General features: G+C 39.2%; 1 protein-coding gene across 1 annotated transcript in view; it reads left to right on the top strand.

Annotated features, from left to right (window-relative positions):
* The first annotated feature begins 246 nt into the window (after positions 1 to 246).
* Positions 247 to 18592, top strand: part of ZNF292 (zinc finger protein 292) — a 36937-nt gene continuing 18591 nt past the window's right edge. The window contains exons 1-4 of the mRNA XM_065681292.1: positions 247 to 505; positions 15273 to 15427; positions 15962 to 16040; positions 17360 to 17495. Coding sequence (XP_065537364.1) covers positions 344 to 505; positions 15273 to 15427; positions 15962 to 16040; positions 17360 to 17495 — 532 coding nt within the window. The 5' untranslated portion in view covers positions 247 to 343. The remainder of the gene's footprint in view (positions 506 to 15272; positions 15428 to 15961; positions 16041 to 17359; positions 17496 to 18592) is intronic.

The raw sequence follows: 18592 nt of genomic DNA, 5'->3' as shown, positions 1-18592 counted from the left end.
CACACGCCGGCATCGCCACCATTTCCTGCTGTTTGCCGCCAAATCCGTCGGCGGGAGGGTGGGGAGGGCCGTCACGTGGCGCCTGGCGCGTGGCGCTCGCGGTCACGTGACGCGCGGAGGCGCGCCCCCTTTCGCGTTCTCGCCCCGCCCCCCTGCCCCGTTCTACGCCGCGGGGGACGCGCGAGCGCCCCCCCCCTCACCCCCCCCCCGCGTCGTCTCCAGGCACGTGACCCCTCCCTGGAACGTGGCATTGTGTAATCACGTGACCTGGAAACGGAGTGGTGGGGGCCGAGAGGCCGAGGCAGCAGGGGGGGCTGCGTACGCGACAGAGCGGGGTGCGAAGATGGCGGACGAGGAAGCCGAGCAGGAGAGCGGCAGTCTAGGTGGCGACCTCCTGGAGATGCAGCGCCTGCGGGAGCGGTTGGTGGAGCTAGAGACGGGGCTGCGGGAGAGCCCCGAGCCCGCGGTGCAGGCGGCCACCGAGTACTGCACGCAGTTCTGTCAGGTCAGGCCGCCTCTTCCCTTCCCTTCCTTCCCTTCCGTGGGCCCGCCCGCGGTCTCCCCTCCCCCGCGGGGTGTGTGTATGTGCCGTGTGTGTGCACGGGTGACAGGGAGTGCGGGAGGCCGGCCGGGAGCAGCGCCGCCCTCGCTGGGGCGCCCCGGGGGAAGCCGCAGCCAACGGCCCGGTGCGGCGGTTGGCCCGGGCGGGTTGAGGGGAGGGGGGGGCACTGCGCTGGGAGTTAGTGCCCCGGGCCGGGCTGGGCTCCGCGGGGTGGTTGACGCCGCCACCGTTCATTGTGGGCTGCGATGAAGCGGCCCGCCCCCCTGCGTCGGGGCCGCTCCGGCCCGGCCTGTAATCCCCTTCCCCCGCCTCTCCCCCCCCTCCCCGTCCATCCCCGGCGGCCGCCCCGGTTCTCGCGGTCTCTAGGCCCCTTTGTTGTGCTCTGCGGCTCGGCTTATCGAAGGGCCCTTTGTTCCTGGCGGTGGCGGACCGAGGGCCCCCCCTCCCCGTCCCCTTCCCTTCGGCACCCCTCCTCCCCTGGAGGCGAAGGGAGAAGGGAGGGAGTCGGCAGTCCGGGAGATGGAGGTTCCGCTTCTCTGCCGAGGGGTCGCGGAGGAGCTGAAAGTGCGTCCTGGGTCCCGTTTGCATGGAGCTCCCGCTCCGTGCCCCCCGGCCTTTCCCCTCTCCCTTGCCCATCTCGTACCCTGGAGGGATAGCGGAGTAGTTGCCATCCTGGGAAGGAGGGGGCGGTGAAGTGGTGGTTGGCTACATGAAGTCTCTGGTGGTGGTGGTGGGCAGGTCTGTAGGTCTGCGATGCTGCTCGTCGTTTTCTCGCCCTGTCAAGGGAGCGCAGTCGCACCTCAGGAGAGGACTCCTGGGCTGGCACCGTTGGAAGCACCATTGTGTGTAATTACTCTGACTGCGACTGCCTCGGGGAAAGGCCTGCTTCCCGAGGGCTGGTCCTGTTCCTAAAGCAGGGATGTTGGCAGGTGTGTCTGCTGAACTGGTGACCCTGCTGAGTATCCCTTTCTAAACAAACTTTGCGGTGCTAGCTCTACAGTTCAAACCAACTGATCCATTTTAGTCATGTATGTGTCTATACATTGCCCCGATTTCTCTTAGGTGGCCTTTCTCAGCTATGTATAAAACAAGTCCTTAATTATTTTAGGCCACGGAAAATCACAGAAACAGCTACTTCTTCAGTCTGTCTGATAAAAGCAATGATTTTGGTTACACATCTCAGTCATCCGTTTATGGACTGTAGGCAAATTGTTAAAGGGTGGAAGGGGTAAGAGTGAATTCACATGGTTGGTTTGAATTGTGTTTGATTTGTAATTTTGTATCTCTTTCCTCAAAGAGTTGATTCTTGGTGGTAGCCATTGTACCATGCCAATTTACATGTCTGTCACTTCTGGATTTAACTGGGATCTACCTTTTGCTAACTAGGGAGATTGACTGCTAAATATTTTAAGCATATTCCTTTCTCATTTCATATATACAGGATCTGGATTTCTCTTTGGTCAAAATTTATCATGCTTTATTTGGGTAGAATGTCTATGTAGATGCATAGAAACAAGGTTGGGTTATGTTGGTTCAGATCACTGTGTTCTCAGTCTATTTAATCTTTGTGCCTGCTGTCTTAAATTCATACACTGGGAGGTGGAAGTCTGACTTTTCTGGCTCCGGCTTGACTCTAGCTTGTGAATGAGCTGTTCATTGAACTGAAGTAGGAAGGTGGGAATGAATACGCTATCACGTACAGAGTAGATCGCTGGTCTAAAGCAGATTTATCACTGAAATTATGGGTGCATGTGCTTAGTGTGCACTTCAGTAGTTGACTGATTTAAAGTTTAACAAAAAATATTTTTTTTATTTGAATGTCTGTTGCAAAAGTCAGTTCTAAGGCCCAAGTTCACTTATTTTCTTAAACATAAACCTTTTAAAAACAAGTTTCATTGAAGGAAACAGTTGTGTAGAAACTGACTTAGATAAAAACTCCGTGCTCTTTTGAAATGTTGTTGTCTCTTCTAGACCAAGATTTGTAAGAAGGCTGTATCTGGTTTTGCAGGCTGAAGACTTGATACTGAAAGATTCTGATTTCAAATGGTGAAGCGTCTGTTCAGACCTTGGTTTATGTATTAAATAGAGGTGATGTTGGATGGATGGGGTTTTATACTAGTTCAACAGCGATTTGTTTTAAAATATCAGTTCACCTGTGCTGGTGGTGCCAAAATACTTATTCCACCTCTTCTGCGGTTTTATTCCTTTATTGGGCCTGAAGAAATAAAGTATTCATGGTTCAGATAGTATGTTTAGCTTGCATTGCATGACAGAGGTTATAGAAAATCCATGTAATTGTGAAAGCCATCTCAGAAATCTTTTAAGTAGCAGGTTAAAGGCACCTGCCATGATTTCTAGAATAAACTCTCTGCATATATATGCATGAAAGAATAATTTGGTTAGTCATATATACAAAATTTAGAGTCTTATTTATATCCTAAGCCTGGAAGTGCATTGCTGAAAAAATATTGTAGTGTTTGTCTCAGTGTGATTTATTTAACTTGCCTTTTTTTTTTTTTACATTTAGTTTCTAGGTATAAAATAATTACAGAGAACTTGGAAAGTCTTGTGTCCTTATTTTGCCAGGTAGTGACTCTGGAGCCCAGCAACCATACAGCTTGTTGCCGTAAATCAACTTTTAAATTTAATTTTTTTTAATGAAGTGCATAGCATAATGTTCAAGAAATAAGCATATTTTCATACTGAAGGAAGGTAAAGAATACGCAGCAGAGCACTGAAAGATCCTTAGGTTCAAAGGCAAACAAGGGATTTAAGTATTCTATGCTCATTAAGTGGGAATTGTACCAAATCCCTTATCTGGTTTTGAAAAATCTCAGTTTGAACTTTTTTGGTGTTTATAAGGAAGATATTGACTCTTGTTACCACACATGGTCTCTTACTCCAAAGAACATTTATCAAACTCTTAATTGAGTGTGTAGACATCCACCCTTAATTTTGTTTGGCTCAGCAGCTACAGGTATGTGATACAGTCACAAAGTGCTGGAATGTGAACGTCGATAAGGTTGCTATGTTTTTTTTTTTTTAGCTTTCAGTTCAATAAATTCTGGTGTAACCAGGTTTCCGTCTCTTCTTTTGAGTGCATGCAAATTCTGGAACTTCTACTTTTTAAGTAAAAAGTGTTCTCTTTTGAGTCCAGTGAGTGATTTCTACACTGAGCCAACCCTTAAAAGCTTCTGTTTTTATATTTCTGGGTTTGTACATTTGTCTCTACCACATTTTGTTTCTTCCTGGTTTCACAGTTGCTAGTTTTTTTCCTACATACATTACCACAAGTGTAAGATTTCCATCATGACTTCTAATAGTTTTCCATTTTGCATTCCCACGTGTGACCTCCAGATGATCTGCAATTCAGGGAGAGATGTACAGCTGCCAGAAATCACAAGGAATCTGCTAAAATGCAGTATACCACAGAGATTCCCAAATTCATGGAGAAAAACAACTGTCATCACTCTGTCATCTCATGCAAACTTTGAGCTGCCTCAGGCAGTTTTGTGTTCCTTCATCACTGTAAGACCTATGTCAAACAGTCATTATCTTATTGACTGGGCATGGGGGAGAGAAAAAGACACCTGTATCAAAGTGAGTCAGCCAGACCATGATTCCTAACCTAATAATAGGATTAATTTTTTGTAAACCATAGCTAAAAATGCTTATTTAAACTGTTGTCAGAGATTTCCAGTAAAAAACATTAGAAAACATCCCTGGATAATACCTTTCAGTTCAGTTATCTTTGCCTTCAGATCTTCCTCCGCACCCATTGCAGTCTAACTTGATCTCTAATCTCTTGCTGCAATTTAAGGCTATGGAGATTCATCCTATCCCATGTAGATGTGGAAAGTAGCACACCCCTTTTCTGTTGGAAGCACCTTGGATTTTCAAGGCTATTTTCAGTCTTTCTCTAGTTTTCACTTTTGTGAACAGAGTTTTTACAGTCCTTATTTTTTTTTTTCCTTTTTGCTTTGTTACTACATCCTTATAATGGTTTAGAAGTACGTACCTGCAGGAATTCGGAAAGAAGGTGACAACTTACATAAGAGTCAGGATTTAAGTACTTTTCCTGTAAAACATACTATTTTTCCTTCCTAGTACAAAGAGTCCAGAGAAGAGTGATAGTTCTCCAAAGCATAAGAAATTAAGGTAGTTAAGAAGATGGTACAATGTAGATGGAGGAATTAAAATTAATAGAACTTTTAGAATTTTGACAAAACTCACTTTTTTGTATAAGGTGCTGCATATAATACTAAAATCAAGCATTCCACTTAGTTACTGTGGGAAAGCAAAAAGATTGCACTTTGGCAAATAGATACTTAGTTTCATAGTTACCTTGATGGACGCTGATGCACAGTTTTTGCTGGGTTACAGATGATGCTTTTACTGAAATGAGGAAAACCTCTGCTGTCAATAAACTACCATTTCTCTGAGAAATACTTTTAGCCAAAAGGTAGTACTTCCAGGGTATGAAGTGTGGTTACAGTTAGTTTTCCTCCATAATATCCTTGGTGATTATTGCCCATTCAAAGACTGAGAGCCCTTCTGCTTTCCATAGTCCTTCAGCCATTAAAAAAAAAATCTGAAGACTTTACTGTAGATTTCAATTCACCCATTGTAGCTGGCTGTAAACAATAGCTGCACAGCTCTATGCATAAGTATCTCAGTACCTAAATGTTTTAGATACTTTCTGTACTGGCACATATGTTCCTGCCTTTACTTTTTCCCACAAATCCAAACTTTATTCCCCACTTTTGAATAATGTGTATTAATGATGTCTAGGCTGCTTTCAAAAATATGGTTATTGAAGATTCATTGTTTAAAAAACATGAAACGCTGACTATGGAAAACACCTTCCTTATTGTGCAGGACTGTATAAGGAATATATACATATGTTAATGCTCAGTAAGGCATCTCATTTTATTAAAATATCCACATTGTGTGTCTCAGTTCCTTGATAAGGAAATTATATATCTATTTGAATATTCAGTCCAGTTTTTTCCTCTATCTCTCAATACTTCTTTTTGGTGGTTGTTAGACAGTGAATATCTCATAAACCACAGATCTTGAGGGAAGGCAGCAAAAAAAAAAAAAGGGAAGATAAAAGCTCTTCTGGGGCATCTTTGCTTCCATTGTGACTAAGCTTCAGGGAATTTCATCTGGCCTTTACCATTTACTCTGCCATTTAAATGTCATAATATTTTTTTACTCTGGGCTTATGCAGACGTACTATATATTGTGGGTGGTTTCTACACAAGACTTCCCTAAATTAGGGATCAAGCTGGAACTGATAGGAGACATAACATATTCTTTCTTAAGCCAAAGAAATTAACTCAAATTCATGTATATACAGAAACTGTCTTCAAGAAATAGTGTTCCAGGTATTGATTTATATCTATCAAAAGCTTTCTGTTAGCATAGTTTTTTTTTAAAGGTGTCCATATAAATCCGTGAGCAGTTACAGTACAATGTGTATAATTCTTTGGTTTCCATGAGAGAAACTAGCATTACATTCTTGTGCCATCAGCCTCCCTAAAATGATGATGGGCAATAACTTGCAAATTTAAATTTAAATAGCAGGTAAACTGTGACTTTAAACTGTCTTTTGAAATACTATCCCCTATTTTATTTGGTCTGTGCTTTTGCATATGTTATTAGCTTAATGCTTTGTGTTTTAAGAAGTGTTCAGGTGTTTTTTTGAGGTGTGGAATATTTTTCTTTCTATTCATCTTTCCAAATGTGCATTAAAGGCAGCTCCATGGTATTATTTCCGGGATTTTTCAGCTGTAAGGATGAACTGCAGTGCTTTCATTTGGGAAGAGTTAATCTAATAACACCTAGTACTTGGCAGAACAAAGACATTCAGAAAGAAGGTGTGTGTAATATCAAAAAGGCAATGGAGATTTATAAAATTATTCTCTGAAAATAAGGCTGATCCAATAGGAAATGGGATTAATTTTGCAAAAACGTGCCTGTAGGTTTTGGTTAGGAATAGTTTGAACAAATTTCTTCTCTATGTTCTTCTCTGTAACTATTGTACAGTCTTTTGGTGTATAATATTTCTGGCTAGTAATGAAGGTAAGTGAATCTTTAATCAGAGAATCAGCAAAATTCTGTGCTAACTAATGTAGTTCTCATTTGATTATTTTGTTAATTATTCTGAGCTAGTCAAGAGAGTTTTTTGTCTATAAAGGGACTCATGTAACATGGGCAACTTCTGCCAGAGCTCCATCCGGCCTCAGATACTGACTCGTAGTGTTCATTCTCTCCTAGCTGATGGATAGATGCATTTGTTGCATTGAGAAACTTGACTCCCTGGAGTAAAATTCTTTAGGATTTCTTTAGGATAAAGACCAGTCTTTATTTCATAGCTACTATAATTTGGGTTGAATATAGAGTTTTTATTTGAGCTGATAGCAAATATGGTGTTGCTTTCTCAATCTCCTGTATATCGTAAACAACAAAATTTAGTAAGACTTCTTTTGTCTTCTGTTATTCAAAATGGAGAGAATTGATTCTAGTGAATAGATACATCCTGTTTGATATTTATGTATCTAATACACTGAATACTGTTTTGATGAATCAGTGAAGTACATTCAGTGATCAGGCATTAAATCAAATTACGAGTAAGGAGTTCCTCAGTCTTGTGATTTCTGCATGTCTCAGGAGCTCCTGGTAGCACACTTTTATAACAGAATGAGCACAAGAAGATGAGGACAAGAGATTAAATGTTCAGAATCACAAAAGACACAATCTGAACTTCATTTTTACTTTAATCATTGGAGGATGGCTCTCATGAGGAGAATAGATGAGATAGAAAGTAGCTTCTGATTACAAATCCATAATACTGAAGATGATAAAACTTAAATATCCCAGTTCTACAGACCTGGAACTTGCATAATGTTTTAGTTGAAACTGGCTTGGCAATTGAACCTTGCTTTTGGATACTCATTCCGACTTCATGAACCACATCACTGTGATGGCTGAAACTCCGAGTTCTGCTCAGAGTTGCTAACATATTCAGGAGAAAGCATAATCTTGGCTCCTCTCCTTCCTTGCACATGGACACAGTAGCCATACCATGACACTGGTGTAAGGATACAGTTTGCTATTAGACTTGGTGTGAATCAGGTGGGCATCGCCTTGTTCTTTCACAGGAAATACGGATCAGATAGAAGCATCCTTTGGGATGCCAATTTGACTGTCCTGAATAGACAGGCTTAAAATGGCAATTAAGTAACCTTTCTGCTGAGGAAGGAGATTATCAATTATGTTCTCATCAGAATTAAAAAGGTTTGAAATATCAGTGGGAGAAGTTGCATTCAGCTGATAGCTAATACAAAAACGTAGCATAGATCAACTACAGAAATATTTGTCATGTCTTAGTTGACTGAGAGAGCAGGTTCAAGTCACCTATATTGAAGGAAATGCACGTATTTTCAGATTAGACAGTTTTTTCTATCTTCCTATTTTTAATCTGCCTATGTGCCAGTCTAATAATTAAAAGAATAGGTAAGTTAGATTTCCTGGCAGTGGATAAAAGTTTGCTGTAATGAACATCCCACCGCATTCCTGAAATGCCAGTTTAATAGCCAACTGCTGAATACTGCTTTTAACTAAACAGACTAAAATAGGAAGGTCAGGATGACAACATTAAATTTGAGACCTGAATGAAAAACTGAATGGGAGGAATATAGCCTAGGACTCTGACAAGTTCACTTCTTATGTAAGGATGGAAAAGAGAAATCAGATACTATTGGCAAGGTCAGAAAAAGCATATTGAATACAAAACGTTGAAATATTGAAGAGAAGCTTAAAGAAGGATTAGTTCTATTATTATATATGGCAGAGCCTGAGACTTAATGAAGTTATTTCCTGGTATTATAAATAATTGGTTTAAAACAGTTTGTGGGTGTGAGCAGAGACTATTTTCTACGGGGTTTTTAGTTCTTTTTCTAAAACTAGCTGGGTTTTGAATTTTAAGCAAAATAGTGACTGAAGAATAACAGGACGAAATAGCACCAAGGTAATTTCTCTTTTGTTTTGCCTCTTTCAATTTAATTATTGCAATCTGAGCTCATGCAGTGTGTTCAGCATGCCCAGGTGAAAAACATACAAACTGCTTGCACCTTCGGACTTATATTTGGGGAGAGAATTCTAACAGAAGGTTCTGTGTTTGGTAATTAACTTTCCAGAGTCACTCATGTCTCTTCCATGCAGTGTTTTTTGTGGTATTTTCTTGGTGATGGTAGATGGTGTAGTTACTGCTATGAGAGTCGCAGCAGTCCCCCACAAGCTCTGCTATATCTGCTGAGGTGCTTTTTTTTCCCAGACCTTCCTTCAGTGTAGGCTCTGCTTTAGAAATGTAAATGTATTTTTCAATTGCACACTTAAATCTGACTTGGGTTTGTACCTGTAAATTGTGGGCAGTGGTACTTCCCTGCTATTTGATGTGACATGCATTAGAAAGCAAATGTGGAATTTTTTTGTTGTTACTTTATCTACCTAGTTAGGTATCAATGAGTAACTTCATTATAGAAATAGAAGTAGAAATAGTTGGGTGAGAGGCATGATTAACTTTTTACACTGTGTGCTGAAGGCTCAGGCTGCTCATGTCCTTACAAATTGAATTATAACAATAGTTAAAAAAACCCTCAAAAAGTTAATCTTAAGGAATGAGTTTCTTTATATTGTTCATCGTTACGTGGATTCTTCCTGCACTTAGTCTTAACTTTCTTTACCAGAGATGTGCACTCATGAGACAAGAAGTTCACTTTGGAAGTGATCTTCTGATCATCCCTGCTTACCACACTTTGTTGTACATTGTGAAGCTCCTTTGCAGTGTGGAAATTGAATGTGTTTTGGGTGAAACTAAACCATAGGCTGTGCTTCAAAAGGGATTGCAGGCAGTCTGCTTCAGCCACTAATAGCTATCAAGTTAATAATGGAACAAGCTGAAAGCTAGACTGAAGCAAGATGTCTTGTGATGGATACACTGGGGATTTGAGTTCTCAGCACCAGCCTTCTGCTGTATGGATCTGCTCCTTGTGCAGTGCATTGCACTGAAGTCTGTCTTCATGGGTTCTTCTTGGACTCACTAATCTAGTATTTACTAATCTTGACTTTACTTTCAACTGTATAGAGAAGCTGTTGGTGTTATGATGTGGGTGTAAAGTGTAAAAGCAGCTGCAGTTTTCTGTTTGAAGGAAAAGGGAAAAGCAGTGAAAAAGATTGGAATTGCAGCCTATCAGTGGAGGAGTAGTAATGGGAAAAAAAATTGGATAGTGTTGCACCATGTGTGCAGAAATCGAGAATGGAAACTACTGCTTAAATACAAGCTTGTAGTAAGTGATGGAATTAAGCGTCTGGCTGCAGTCCTCTCTTCTGGGCACAAGTCAATATCTCTAAGAATTAAAGCAACATCAACTGACTTCAGCCAAAGGCATCTTGGCTTTCTAAAGCTATACTTTGCTTAACAACTTCATTGTGAAACAATTCAGAAGGCACATTGAAAGTAAAAATAGCACATCAGCAACCTAATCTTGAAAGGTTTTGAAAACTAAAATGGAGTACAAATTGGGATTGATGTTCTTTGATCATAACCATTATTTAAATAGTACTTGTACATTAGCAAAAATTATCATATTTGATTATGTCATCCGTTGTAAATGCAGTCTCATGTTCTGTACCTGCTGAAGTTCTGCTTGATTCTGGATTGTGTTGTATTATAATAACAAATATGTAAGAGTTAATACTCTTGCAGCACTTGCCTGGCTACAAAATCAAGTCAACAGTGCTAAACCTTGGTAAAGAAATACTGAATCAGTTAACTAATGCCATTTTTAATTTGCTTAATTAAACTGCTTTGGCAATGAATTAAAAATACAATGCTGTGTTGACTTGATATAAAATGACCTCTCAGTGCACAGTTCTGAATAAACAGAAATTGATTTTGTTGACTTACATCAATATAACCCGGTTCTGTAATTTTGGCACACCCGTGAGGGCAGCAGTATTTCAGGTGGTGCTGTTCTGTCTGATGCTTGCAGTGGGCAGGTTTGAAATATCCATGCTTTCCTATGTAAGTTTTGTTCTAGTGTAAGAATCAGCTTGCCTGTAGAGCATCCCAACTAACAAAAACAAACCCCAAAACCACCAAATTGGAAACGGGTAGTTTATGTTTGAGGTTCTTTGTTGGAGGCAAAGGTGAAAGGGAAATAAAGATGGATTACGATTATGGTCGTAGGGAGAAATGCCTTGATCAAAGGGTTGTCATATCACAGAGAAAGGAATAGATACATATATTTTTCTCCCCATCCTTCCCCCTGCCTTTCCTCTATGATCTTTAAATTGGGCAGGAGGTATAGTGGAGTTCCTACTATATATAAGCATGTAGTTTACTCTTTAAAATGCTTTAAAAATCATCTGTCAGTTTCAGATGTCTTAGATAATGAAGTCTTGGGCAATCTGAGGTAGACTTGCCTTAAATTAGACATTGTTTAGTAAGGGTTTTTTCTTTTAACATACAGAACTAGTTCAAGAACTGTTCAAGTTTTTACTTGAATATTCTATTCGATCGGCATTTTAGTTGGGTAGTCTGTCCTCATACAGTGTGGACATAAATGCTGGTTGCATCCCAGCTACTCCTTAGCTGCCTCTAGCCCTCTTGATTAAAATGTCTTTCATGGGAACCTTAACCTAGCAACTATTTTGGGGTTTGGGCTTTTCTTTAAGTTGCAGCAGTTACCAAAAGACTCCTATTTTTTTTTTTTGTGATGAAAGGCTTGTTCTCCATCTTCTGGTTAAGTGCTGAACAACAAGGAGATCACACACACAAAAAAGTGATCTTCACCTCTGTATCACTGAGGCTGACAGTAATGGTATTTCAACAATTTCAACGCCTGGAAAGGTTGTTTTGGTGTCCCTTTAGGATGTAACTTTGTGAAGTCCCACAGCAAAGAGATCATCTGGTGCTGATGCACTGGAGTCAAGAGGTTTTGTTACGGGAGATGTCTAATATATTTTTAGTATCCCAACTACATAATTTAAAAGAGAACATATTTCAAAGCTCTTCTCAACCATTCAGTCCACTTTCCTCATGGTACAGAAGAGAAGCATCACAGGAAATGTTGCTGCATTCACTTAATCAAGTTTTGGTGGTCTGTAAATGCTTCTTGAACCAACTCCTTTTTAGACACTGGGGCTTTGAGGACATGACTGCCCAGTGCTTCTTCTTTTGTTCATTGGTAGTGCCTACTATCGTCCTAGTCATCTAATCAAAATTAGAAATTTACAATGGGTTCTTGGGGCAGGGATGACTTCAGCATTGCAAACCAGTACTAATGCTGCTCTTTGGAAGGAGAGATCTGTTTGTTTACTTATTTACAGGTTTGCTTTTATTTTGCCAGTTCAGTTTCGTGATTGATTTTTCTTTTGATTCTGTAATGGTACACTCATAGTGCCTGGCTGTACACAAGAGTCAAGGCCACAAGTCCAACTTAGTTTGTAAATGATCATAAATTACACCTTGAAAGCAGACTGTTACTAGCTTTCCAGGAATTTGAGCAATGCTATTTTCATCACATGCTCAGTTCTTTAATGGTTGCAGCAGCCAGTGAGATTATGCTTCAGGCTCACAGAATTTTACTCTGAAAAACACAGCCCTCAAAAATGTACTTAATTTGAATGAGATGGATGTCTAGCGCCTGCCCAAGAATCAGCATATTAGCTGTGTTTCCCAGAAAAAAAAATAAATTCACCTATTGTAAAGTCAAAAGACATCATCAATGTCACAGTTGTATACCTAAACTTGATCAAGAGTACAGATCAAGTCATCATGTTTATTGTATTTCATTTCTTAGGGCTTTTTCATGAACTAAGATGTCATTTCATCCTGTTATCTTTATTAGGAAAGCAGTGTCTTATACAGTGGACATTCAGCATTGTTTGACTCCTTTATCTAAAGGATGTTTCTCCCAAGCCTGGCTATTTGTGTGGACCTGTCATCACGTAGCTACCTCTGCTGCTGCTGTATAAGTTGATTTCATAGAGGGAGTTCTTGCAGCTGCCCTTTGTGTGCCTCCTAAAGCCTCATCTCCAGATGACTGTATCAAGCTTGTTGCTTGCACTCTTCTCCTGTATGGATGTGTTTGAGGAAAGTCACTGAAATAGAAGTTTTGCTAGTTACTAGAGTAGTTTGGGAGGTACAGCTTACCTGTGTGACTGCTATCTGTCATTTTCGCTATCTCTTAGTTCCTTGAGCAGGGAATGGAAATGGCAGTCCTAGTCATGTTCTAACATACTTAAGCAAGCTTGCTCTTACCCAGATACCTGCATGTGTAAGAACCTGATCTTAAGAGCTGAAGAAACATGTAGATGTGGACTGTACATCTGAAACTCCAGTTAATAGTAAATAATACCTTGTTTTAGTATGAAACGTATTTTAACGCAGCTTGGATATTGTAGGGCTAGTTTTAGCAAAGAGGGCTGCTCAGTATAACTTTTGAAAGTAGGAAGGCATCCTTCAGTGGTTTCACTTCTACAGCAACATTCATGTAAGGGTTTTGATAAAGATTGAAAAAAATAAAATGTATTGTCTGAATATTACCCATGGCTAAATATTTTATACAGTTTAAATCACAGATATAATACTTACTGATTTTTAGTGCACAAATTGGGATTATTCCCTTTTTTGGTGCAGTCTTGACTGTGTAAGCAGCTGCTGAAATATATATGCCTGTTTCAGCCTCACAGAGGAACAAAACTTTGCTGCTGTGCTCTGAGTACAGGACTTGGCTTGATTAACAAGCATGCCCTGACTAGGGAGATAAATAACTTAATGAGGCCCAAGGCTGGGGGTAAAATTCTCTCTCTTTATGGTTGTAAGTAGAGCACAACAATGATTCATTAAGCAAAGCAGAATGAATTTGATTTTCTTTGTACAGTGGCAGTGCTGTATAGTCTAGGGACATCCAGACAAGGAAATCTGACAAACTGATGAATACTTTTGAAGGGTGTGGTGGGTGTAAGTGCTTAATATAGTTCATGTAATGGCTTGGAAGTGGCTGATCTATATATATGAGATAAAAATAGTACTATTTAATGCTGAAATTAGTGTCATTATGTTATAGTGCAAACTGCTTGCTTTATACAATGTGTTTGCATCTGTACACACTGCTTTTAAAGTTCAGTATTGGTAGTAACAGTTCACCAAATATTTTTTGTTAGGTGGCAAATTCTGAGAATTTTCTAATGTGCTGATTATTATTTACTTTGGTTTTGATTAACTACTACTAAACCTTGTATTTTCAAAATCAAACGTCATTTGCTTCAATTTATCCTAATTAATCTAGACATGATTGATTAGTGTTGGTTCGGCTTTCATAGGTTCTGAAGGTGCTGTTACAGTTTTTCCCCAATCCAGTTGTCTGGTATTAATGACTAAATGGTATTTCTATAAAGTTCCTAGTTACCTGGGAAAATTCCAGCGGGTTTCTTAATAATGGGCCTATGGTTTTCAGTATCCTTCCCTGTGCAGATTGGATACTGCCTAGCTAGAGAGTTTTTTAGCATGGCAACTACCTCTTTCCTGCCCCATGAAACTTGAGGTCTTTTGATCTAGTTATTACAGGTCTCCATGGTCACTTGTCATGGCTTGCTTTATGAATCAGTGTGTCTCTACTGAGGCTTTTTTTTCTTTAGATTCTAGGTGTTGCTGTCTTTTCAAACAGCTGGTGAGAATCCTCTTGGTCCTTCAGTCATGCTTCTCAGATGGCCAGTTGCTTAGTTACATCTATACACTTCCTTCTCCTTCCTCATACCTTTCTTCCCTTTTCTGCTCAACTTAAAACTCTTGGAGACTTTCAGCATATGTTGGCCTGGCTTGGTAGCTAGCTTTGAATGTCCTTCACTTGCCAAAGCTTGCAGTAGTCTTGTTGCAGTCTTCTAAAGAGGACATTAGCAAAGGTGGGCATCCAACGGGGACGTGGTTGGAATGTTGATGTGAGAACATTACTAGCTACTCCACCTTTGTGTGTGTTTGAGTCCTTGTTTCTTGGCCCTGACTGAAATGAATAGAAGGCTTTCATACTTTGGGTGATGGTAGTTATTCCATCAGCTTTTTGACTAATGAGGTTTTGGTGTATAAATGGTGTCTTTAAAATATTCCTTTCAGGACCATGTATAATCAGTATCCTGAAGATACCTGTATTGGCAAGGCAGCAAGAGGAAAGAAATGTAAAACTAGTCCTCAAACTATAGAAATTAAAGGCTAATACTTTCAAATTTACTTGCTTTAGAAGCTGAACTGTAGGGGTGAATGTCTAAAAAATGAGTTTTCACTCCATTACAAACTTCTGAAAAAAGTTAGTATGCATATTCTCAGATACGTTCTTCAGGCTTCTATATTTGGAAAATACGAATGTGAAATTAATTGTATGGAGATACATTTATAGTGACAGTCATAACGTTTTTATACAATCAGAGGCTGGTTGTGTGTGGAGTTTAAGTGCCAGTAGTTAATGAAACAATAAATTTTAAGGAAAACAGTCATGCTTTGACAACAAGTAATTCATATTAAGGAGATAGGCAGTTTACTGGTGAGGAGTATAAAACCAAAAACTTACATTTGTTCCTGAATTTTGTTGTTTGTTGTTTTTTGTTTGTTTGTTTGTTGGTTTGGTTTTTCCCTTTTCCTAAACAGACTTTGCTGGAATATGCACAAAAGTGGAAAACATTAGAAGACCCTCTCCCCCTGCTGGAGGTGTATACAGTGGCTATCCGAAGTTATGTTAAAGCACGACCTTATCTTACCTCTGAGTGTGAAAATGTAGCCTTTGTGCTCGAACGTTTAGCACTGTGAGTATGCTTTTTGGTTACTAAAAACAACCTGTATGGTGCTAAATTTTCACTGCCTAAATGCTTTCCCAATCCAGTTAATAACCTATAGAAATTCTAAATAGATTGGGAAGTATTTTCTTTCCTCGCGGTAGATGTTGTATGTGAGAGAGAATATCTTTGGTTGTTGGAAATGGGGCAGTCTTGAGGACTCCTCATCTAGGACAAGCCAGTATCTCTGGCTTGAAACACTTTGATGCTATTAGTCTGCATGCAGTCTAAAGTGCATCAATTTACCCAGGATGTTAGAGGCTAGGACTGCAATTATAAATGTTTTTGGGTTTGATTTGGGGTTTTTTTAATGTTTCTCTTAAAGAGTTTGATTTTTGCAGTTTCTGGAAGAGTCTCCATGACCTTGATTTCTTTGTATATGCAAATAAAGCAAACTGGTTGTGATTTGGGCATTTCAAACAAATAACTATTTGGATACTAGAATAAAGAATTGCTTTTTTGAAGTAAAATTTGTCTCAAATAATATTCCCATTTGAATTCCAGAAGCTGTATTGAACTTCTACTGTGTCTGCCTATTGATTTTCCTGACAATAAATGGGAAGAATTTCAGGCTTTTGTGCAGGTGAGTTTGATTCGTGAAGTGAAGACTTAATACCTTTTAAGAGTGGTTTCGAAACCTAGGGATATTAAGCGTGTAGCATGTATGAAGACTTGTGTCCTGGTGGCTGATAAAGATCTAGACCTTTAGCTGGAAATCCTCATTCAGAGGATTTCTGTGGAGCATGTATCATTTGTCTGTCATAGTTCATGTAGCAGCTGCAGAGAAAATACTTTCAGATACTTGAAAGAAACCTCATGTTTTAAAATATATTTGCCTATTAACACTGTTAGAAACGAAATAGTATGTAAGTCATTCTTTACTATTTATGGTTGTACAATTGAAATGTATTATGAATGCAAAATCTGTAATTACTGCAGGATTGTTAGATATCCTACTAACAAGAGCACTAGCTGGTCAAGGATTAGAGCTCTTCTTTAAAGGAGGGTGTTGAAACAAGTTCTGCTCCTCAGTAGTTATTCAGAAATACATAGTAGGAGGTCCTACCTACAGTTAAAAATGGAAAAAAAATTGAAGTGGGGGTTAGGGAGGAGGAAGGAATAATAGTGGAAAAGACCAGATACAGTTACCTTGGGATTCTCAGCCTAAATAACATAGGGGGATGCAAGACTTGATTTTTAGAGTGAATTTTGACTAGCAACTGCCTTATGTGAATCAATTCTGAAGAGGTGTACATGGTGCTGGGAGGTTCCACAGCCTTCAGAGCAGGGAGAAAAGTAAAAGTGAAGGTGAGAAAGAGGTGAGCCCTTTCCGGGTTTTTTTTAAGCACCAGTTGTGCACTGGTACTTAAGCCACAGATTTTTGCAGTTATTTAGTGTGCTCCCAAGCATACATCTGCTTCCAGAATTTATTCTAGTATCTAAAGGCAGTAGAAACAGCTTAAATCTTTCACCTGTACAAAAATATTTTTTTCAGTGCTCCAGTAAATAAAAATTGAGCTGCTGAAGAGTCTGAAAATAATTAGAGTTTAGGCAGCTGATGCCAGACCAGTCTGTGAACCAAAGAATTTACTCATCCTTTTTTAAAAGGGAGGCCTATTCAAAATTTAGTTTCAGAAATTTAAGAAATAGCCCTGTTAATAAATCTCAAGGCAAGTTTGGGACACTCAATCATTTTTGGTTTTCAGCCCAAATCTTAGGAGACAGGCAGAAACAAAACCTATGTAGGCTGGATATTAAGGGTTTTTTTTATATGTTTAATTCTTTATCCAGTGAGGGTGGTTTGTTATTTTTTTATTTGGCATAAGGTATAACGAAGTATAAAAGACACATTCTCAGTATCTTTTTTTAACAATACTTCATTTTCTAAAATACGTTCTTCAGATTGCTCACAAAAGCTTGATGGAAAATGGCAGCCAGGAACTACACATTTTAACTACTCTTACCCAAGAGAAGGGAGCATGGAAGAACCCAGTGTTGTGTGGTATTCTTTCCCAGGAACAGTTGGATCCAGATAAAGGTAAAATTTAAAATTACAATTGGAATAAAATATGCCTGAATATTTCACTAATACATTGGAATATTATGATGATACGTGGAAGTTTTGTTTAATATAGTTTCTATGATAATTTATAAGCTGTATCAGAAAATATACTTCTAGCATTGTCTGAATGCTGTATATTCCTAGAAACATACTGAAAACAGTGTGTCCCTAGGAATATACAATGAGTTTAATGTTGGTGTTTTGCATAAAATGTAATCATACCCGGAGATCTCTTGCCATTTTCTTCATAAGCTGTGTGAAGGAGATCATGTAGAGGCTGTATTTTACAATGGGGTAAGTTCAGTACTGGTATATAAAAATTATTTGACATAAAACAAGAAAATAGGAAATAGAAATGAGAATGGTATTTACTCAGTGATGAAACACAAAGAGGGACATTATTCATTTGAAATTAAAGATTCATTTAGACCAGAGTTCTGAGAATGGCTACCAGCATTTGCATAGGGAAGAATATATGATCCAAAGAAGCTTTCAATAATATTTTCCTGATGTATTATTTCCACTGTTAATGATTTCCAATTCGGAAGTGATATCATTGTGTTAATAAGTCTTAGCTGTTCTTTTGATTCTTTGCCTGATAGGTTTTAGAATCTGAATGAACCATCACACCTAAGCATCTGTGGCTGTACAGAGTTCTTATATCACGTAAAGTAGTTCCTCTGCTGTCTGCCTACTTTTAGCCTGATGCTTGCTTAGGGGTTTTGAGGGACTTTCTTAAATGCCTTTAGAAAATGAATTGGATCTCCTTTACTTATATTATTACAGCTTCCTCAGGTAAGTCAAGTAAATATATAATGTGATTTATTATTTATTTACAAAAGTCTTGCCTACTCTTCCACAAGATTTGCATTTTGCTGCTTTTTAAAATAATTTATTATGCTTCTGCAACAGATTTTGGATTGGTATACAGTTCTTGGAGTGCCCCAGAGTACTCTTTTCTTAGCTTCATATCAACCACCTTCTAGCCATCTTAACAGTAAGGTACTTCTGAGAGAGAGGTTTAATTAATGCTTTACTTGCCATATATTCGAGGGTTTTTAAGAATTCCCTCA

This window comes from Lathamus discolor, chromosome 5 (assembly GCF_037157495.1).
Source record: "Lathamus discolor isolate bLatDis1 chromosome 5, bLatDis1.hap1, whole genome shotgun sequence".
Lineage (NCBI taxonomy): Eukaryota > Metazoa > Chordata > Aves > Psittaciformes > Psittacidae > Lathamus > Lathamus discolor.
The sequence above is the reverse complement of the archived record's forward strand: the minus strand, read 5'-3'. Positions and strand labels throughout refer to the sequence as shown.